This window comes from Piliocolobus tephrosceles, chromosome 21, assembly GCF_002776525.5.
Source record: "Piliocolobus tephrosceles isolate RC106 chromosome 21, ASM277652v3, whole genome shotgun sequence".
Taxonomy (NCBI): Eukaryota; Metazoa; Chordata; class Mammalia; order Primates; family Cercopithecidae; genus Piliocolobus; species Piliocolobus tephrosceles.
In genome coordinates, this window is record NC_045454.1 from 45,803,452 (window position 1) to 45,810,350 (window position 6,899).

At 47.3% G+C, this 6,899-nt stretch overlaps 1 protein-coding gene across 4 annotated transcripts in view; it reads right to left on the minus strand.

Annotated features, from left to right (window-relative positions):
* ADGRE1 (adhesion G protein-coupled receptor E1) overlaps positions 1-6,899 on the minus strand; it is a 58,824-nt gene that overhangs the window by 14,867 nt on the left and 37,058 nt on the right. For 3 of the 4 annotated variants that reach the window (XM_023186716.3, XM_023186714.3, XM_023186715.3), the window contains 3 exons: positions 5,477-5,647; positions 2,523-2,717; positions 625-860 (listed from right to left, as the gene is read on the minus strand). In XM_023186716.3, the coding sequence (XP_023042484.2) occupies positions 625-860; positions 2,523-2,717; positions 5,477-5,647 (602 nt within the window). The remainder of the gene's footprint in view (positions 1-624; positions 861-2,522; positions 2,718-5,476; positions 5,648-6,899) is intronic. The other variant, XR_002725281.2, reaches the window with a different exon arrangement.

Here is a 6,899-nt window from a genome sequence, read left to right on the forward strand (position 1 = left end):
AAGAAGGGAGGAAGGAGGGAGTGAGGGAGGGTTGGAGGGAAGAAGAAAGGATTGCCTCTTTTTATTATGTCTCTAGTGTACATTAGCTGCTTTTACTACACAACAGCTATTCCGTCATGTTCAATAACAGCACCCCAATATTCCCCCCACTTTTTTTTTTTTTTTTTTTTTTGATAAAGTCTCACTCTTTTTCCCCCGGCTGGGGTGCAATGGTGCGATCTCAGTTCATTGCAACCTCCGCCTCCCAGGTTCAGCAATTCTCCTGCCTCAGCCTCCCGTGTAGCTGGAATTACAGACACACGCCACCATGCAGAAGTATTCCTCTCTCGCTTTCACCCCCACCTTCCACGTCATACACACAAGAAAAGGAAAATAGTCAAGTTAGGTAAACTAGGTATTCTCCTCCTGGAACATAAATCTCAAATAGTAGTGACCCTGGATTTGTGCAGTGCACAACCTGTGCTCCTGTACATGGTGGTCCTGAAACCAATAGCACATAATGTAAGAGCTCGACAAATGGTAGCCACAACTACTGCTACTGTTGTTACTCTCCTTGTTGCTCATGTCATTATCACTATGATCCTTGGCAGCACGGTCTTCAGGAAGAGAGAGGATGTCACTCACCGATTATGCATTCCATAGCCCTGTGGCTGCACACTGGCAGAGATCACCACCACCAGCACTGGCAGCCCATAACCAAAGGCACAGATGTGCAGCATCTTGATGTTGCGAGAGCTGAAGTAATTCACCACCTTCAGGTTTCTGACCATCAAGAAGAGCATCACAGCCTCCACCAGCATCCAGAAGAAGCAGGCAAGGAAAAGGTAGTGCAGAAAGCCCGCGATGATGGCACAGCCCATCTGGAGGGGAGAAGCATGCACGTCAGGATCCTCCACCCCAGAGAGAAATCGAGAGGAAGAAAGGAAGAGAGAGACTCCTCGGCTGGAAATTCCCCAAACCTAGCTCACTCATTCATCTCACAAACACTTATAGAGATGGGCAGTGGTTCTTGACCACAGGCAGCACCACTTCCTGGTAAGGTGACCCATGGTCCTGGTTTATCTGGAACTGAGATTTCCCAAGACGCATGACTTTCAGTTCTAAAACAGGAAGAGTTTTAGGAAAACTGACTGTTGATCACCCTACTTTAGGGAATGGTTGAAAATAGGCAAGTTCAGCAAACTAGACCTCATAGGCTGACTGCCTGCCTTGTAAATAAAGTTTTATTGGCTGGGTGTGGTGGCTCATGCTTGTAATCCCAGCACTTTGGAAGGCTGAGGCAGGCAGGTCATTTGAGCCCAGGAGTTTGAGACCAGCCTGGGCAACATGACAAAATCCCAGTCTCTATACAAAAAAAATACAAAAATTAGCCAGACGTGGTGGCACAGGCCTGTGGCCCCAGGTACTTGGGAGGCAGGGGTGGGAGGATCGCTTGAGCCCGGGAGGCTGTAATGAGCTGATTCAGCCACTGCACTCTAGCCTGGGTGATATAGCAAGACCCTGTCTCAAAAAAAAAAAAAGAAAGAAAGCAAAGCGAAGCAAGAAAGAGAGAGAGAGAGAGAGAGAGAGAGAGAAAGAAAGAAAGAAAGAAAGAAAGAAAGAAAGAAAGAAAGAAAGAAAGAAAGAAAGAAAGAGGGAGGGAGGGAGGGAGGGAGGGAGGGAGGGAGGAAGGAAGGAAGGAAGGAAGGAAGGAAGGGAGGGAGGAAGGGAGGAAGGAAGGAAGAAAATAAAAAGAAAGAGAAGTCGAGATTCCAAGCTGTGGCATTATGGACATTTGTAACATTATTGCAGGATCGTCCTCCGTCATGGAGGGCTGTCTTGTGCACCACAAGATCCTTAGCAGCATCCCTAACCTCTACCCTCTAGATCCCAGTAGCACGCTCCTCCAGGTTGTGCCAAGTCTCCCCTTGGGGGGAAAAAGCACCCAGGAAGAGAACCTCTGGTTTAGAAAGTAATAGGAGGGGCTGTGTGTTGTGGCTCAAGCCTGTAATCCCAGCACTTTTTGGGAGGCCAAGGCAGGTGGATCACCTGAGGTCAGGAGTTCAGGACTAGCCTGGCCAAAATGGTGAAACCCCGTCTCTACTAAAAGTACCAAAAAATTAGCAGGGCATAGTGGCTCATGCCTGTATTCCCAGCTACTCAGGAGGCTGAGGCAGGAGAATTGCTTGAATCCAAGAGGAGGGGGTTGCAGTGAGCCAAGATCATGCCATTGCACTCCAGCCTGGGCAACAAGGGCGAAACTCAGTATCAAAAACAAACAAACAAACAAACAAACAAACAAAAACAAGTAATAGGAGGAACCGCTAGAATTCATAACATGATCAGGGATGTAATTTTGAACTGAGAGCTATCACAAGGAGTCAAGCAGGTGAGAAGCTGGGAAGTGAGTGTTACAGGCAGAGGGCACAGCCTATGCAAAGGCCCTGAGGTAGGAACGGGGTAGAGGGGATTGGGTAGGAATGAGCTGAGGCAGGTGGGGAGAAGATGGGGTTTGGTAGGGACACAGCCCCAGCGATGTAGACCTGATTGTCAGTCTTGTCTATACCGGCGAGGAAGAGGATCTTGGCCAAGAGGAGGCACACGCAGAGGTGCAGGTGGAGGTAGGTGATGTGATTTCGGATGGAGCGACACAGCAAAAAGGTGGCGATGGCCAAGACGAGGCACACCAAGGAGATGATCATGCCCACGTGGCTAATGACGTACAAGGAGAAGTCCATCTGTCAGGAAGGAATTCCATAGTTGGCCTAAGAATGGGATCAAAATCCCCCCCAGGTGGGAAGACCAGTTATCTAACACCCTGGCTCGGGCAAAATTAGCTTGGGGGCCTTTTCTCCCTCTAACGCTCAGTGAACTAGATATTGTCCTTCATTATCCTTTGCAATCAACTGGCATCCACCAGCACCTGTTCCCAGCCCTGTCCTATGCGCTACTCCAGGTATTACTGGGACTGGATGTCCACAAACTACATCTCCCAGAATCCTTGGGAACTAAGGTCCTGGAAGTAATTTAGGTTCTCCAGTGAGATACATCTGTGAATGTCTTGGAATGCAGAAGGGAGGCAAATATCAGCTTTTGGCAGACAGGAGTGAGCTTAATTCCACATTTCAACTGTCCAGTCCCCAGTTTCACGGTGGAGTGGGGTGGCAAAACGACAGCAGCAATTTCTGACCTCTGAGTTATAGCTGCATTGGGGGATGATCTTGAAGCCAACATTGAAGTGACAGCCCCCTGACTTCAACTCCTCCATCCCGTCCCAGAGATTTTTGTGAGCACCCACTTCCCTGTGTTAAATCCCTTTCTGTTTGAAATACCTGGGGTGTATTTTCCTTCCTGTACTGCATCCCAGCTGATAATGCAGACATTTAGGAATGCTCCAACTTCAGGAGTGGAACATGACAAGTTAAGTTCTTCTTCTATGCCATTTATTCATAATTAACTTTAAAATTGATTTTAAATGTATCCGAGTGCTTTCTGTGGGTTAAAGATATGCCAGGCACCATCTTATGAGCACCTCTCTACGATATCGTCACAAGGTGGTTAGGAAAACTGACCATTGACTGGACGCAGTAATCCCAGCAATTTGGGAGGCTGAGGTGGGTGGATCACCTGAGGTCAGGGGTTCAAGACTAGCCTGGCCAACATGGCAAAACTCTGTCTCTACCAAATAAAAAAAAACTGGGCATGGTGGTGGGCACCTGTAATCCCAGCTACTTGGGAGGCTGAGTCAGGAGAACCACTTGAACCTGGGAGATGGAGGTTGCAGTGAGCCGAGATTGCACCACTGCACTCTAGCCTGGGTGACAAGAGCGAAATTCAGTCTCAAAAAAGAAAAAAAGAAAAAAGAAAAGAAAACTGACCAATTTCTAGTTGTATGAGTTTGGACAAGACATTTAACTGCTCTTTGCCCTCAGTTTCCTCATCTGTTAAAAAGAGAATATTATTGGTAACCACCTTACAGAGTTGTTGTAGGAGGATTAAAAGAAAACATTTAAAGTACAACTGTGCCAGAAACATACTATATAAATGCTAGTGATCATCAGCATTTTGTGTTGTTGTTCTCATTTTTGAGATGAGAGCTGGGCTCAGTGCAGAGAAGTTAAGTGGCTTTTCCAAGAAAACACAGCTAGAAAGTGGTAGAGACGGGACTTGAAACTAAGTCAGTTTTGCTCTGGATCCAGTTCTCTTAAATCCTAAGCCGCATGGTCCTTAAAACCACACGGACTTATGGCCTCCCTGGGAGGGAATTAAACGTTGGGTCTACCATAATAGGAAAGGATACTTTTTTTTTTTTTTTTGAAACAGAGTCTCACTCTGTCACTCAAGCTGGAGTGCAGTGATGTGATCTCGGCTCACTGCAAGCTCTGCCTCCCGGGTTTACGCCATTCTCCTGCCTCAGCCTCCCGAGTAGCTGGGACTACAGGCACCCGCCACCACGCCCGACTAATTTTTTGTATTTTTAATAGAGAACGGGGTTTCACCGTGTTAGGCAGGATGGTCTCGATCGCCCGACCTCCTGATCCACCCGCCTCGGCCTCCCAAAGTGCTGGGATTACAGGCGTGAGCCACCGCGCCCGGCAAAAGGATGCTTTCTACAACACTAATGAGGATGTCCTTCCTCTCTGCCGAATCTACTTATTCACCAAGGCTTATTTCATATTCTGTTTCCTCTCGATCTATCATCAGCTCCCTTGGAAACACTTCAGAATTCTTGTGTGTGTGTGTGTGTGTGTGTGTGTGTGTGACGGAGTCTCGCTCTGTTGCCAGGCTGGATTGCGGGGGTGCCATCTCGGCTCACTGCAACCTCTGCCTCCCAGGTTCAAGCGATTCAAGCGATTCTCCTGCCTCCACCTCTGGAGTAGCTGGGACAACAGGCATGCATCATCACGCCCTGCTGATTTTTGTATTCTTAGTAGAGATGGGGTTTCACCATGTTGACCAGGATGGTCTCAATCTCTTGACCTCATGATGCACCCGCCTTGGCCTTCCAAAGTGCTGGGATGACAGGCATGAGCCACCGCGCCCGGCCAACACCTCTGAATTCTTACAGCATTCCTTCTTGACCCATTTGCATGTTTTAGTCGAAAGAGATTTCCCCAGATTTGAATTCCACCTGCCCCAATTTCTAGCTTCAGGCCTAGATGGGCCACTTTGCCCATTCTGTGAAATGCGTCTAAAACCACTTAACTTAAAGAGCCCAGCATGCTGTAGGTGCTCATTAAGTAAGATCTGTGATTGCTCCTGTGCCTGGCCCTATTTAGGGTCATTATTTCTCATTGTATATTTGAGTTTCATGGCCTTCCAACCAGACTGTAAGTTCTGCAGGGGCAAAGGCATATCACCTACCCCTTCTGTCCCCATGACTCCGTCCCACAACACCCAACCCCCTGGGAGACACACAGCAGATGTTTCATCAATATTTTCCCATTGGATTTGGAGGCAGATACTCTGCCTCAGGGAACAAATCATCATTACTAACCGTGAGCTCCCCAGAAGCCATGATAACAGCAAGATTTGCCATCTGATTACAGCTGCAGACGGTATGTATCTCAGAAGCTTCCAGGATCACACAGCCAGAGGATGTCCATCCTCCACCCTTCACATCAGTGCTCCAGGAAACACAGATGGGCCTCTCAAGCTTCTGCTTTGGCTAAAAAAACCCAGAAAAACAAACAAACAAACAAAAACCAAAACAAAGGCCCTGGTCACCTGAGAATCCCCATCAAATGGATTCAATGTGACCATCCTCAAGAGTCACTGGGAACAAGAATACACAGGGTATGTTCTGAGGGAATGGGGGAAAATGCTGATATTTCATTATGCAGGGAGGGCCAATCTGATGGGGCAGCTTACATTCCTGTTGCTAGAAGAAAACTCCTCCTTTCATCAAATCCATAATAAGGCCTTCTGCATAGTCACTCCTTATTCACTTATTCATTCAATGTGTGGTTTTTTTGTGTGTCTGTGTGTGACTGAGTCTCACTCTGTCGCCCAGGCTGGAGTGCAGTGGTGCAGTCTCAGCTCACTACAACCTCCGCCTCAGGGTTCAAGTGATTCTTCTGCTTCAGCCTCCCAAGTAGCTGGGATTACAGGTGCCCACCACTATGCTCAGCTAATTTTGGTATTTTTAGTAGAGACGGGGTTTTACTATGTTGGCCAGACCAGTATTGAACTCCTGATGTCAAGTGATTCACCTGCCTCGGGCCTCCCAAAGTTCTGGGATTACAGGCGTGTGTCACCATATCCAGCTAATTTTTGTATTTTTAGTAAAGATGGAGTTTCTCCATATTGGCCAGGCTGGTCTCGAACTCCTGACCTCAAGTAATCTGCCTGCATAGGCCTCCCAAACTGTTGGGATTACGGGCATGAGCCACCACACCCAGCCTCGTTCAACTTGTTTTTATTGAATACCTATTACATGCCTTGATCTGTGCTGTTTATGGGAGACATTAGTAAATAAAATAGACACAGTTCTTCCCCCAAGGAGATCATAGTGCAGTGGGAGGAAAAACATATAAAAGCCAAGTAAGCAGAGAAATATTTTTAGTAACAGTTTAAGAACAACATCCTTTAAGAATGTATACTAGAAGGGTGGGCATGGTGGCTTATGCCTGTAATCCCAGCACTTTAAGAGGCTGAGGTGGGTGGATCACCTGAGGTCAGGTGTTCAAGACCAGCCTGACAAACACGGTGAAACCCTGTCTCCACCAAATACAAAAAAGTTAGCTGGGCGTGGTGGTGGGCACCTGTAATCCCAGTTACTCTGGAGAATGGCTTGAACCGAGGAGGCAGGGGTTGCAGTGAGCCGAGGTTGCACCATTGCACTCCAGCCTGGGCAACAAGAGTGAAACTACATCTCAAAAAAAAAAAAAAAAAAAAAAAAAAAAAAAAAAAAAAAAAAA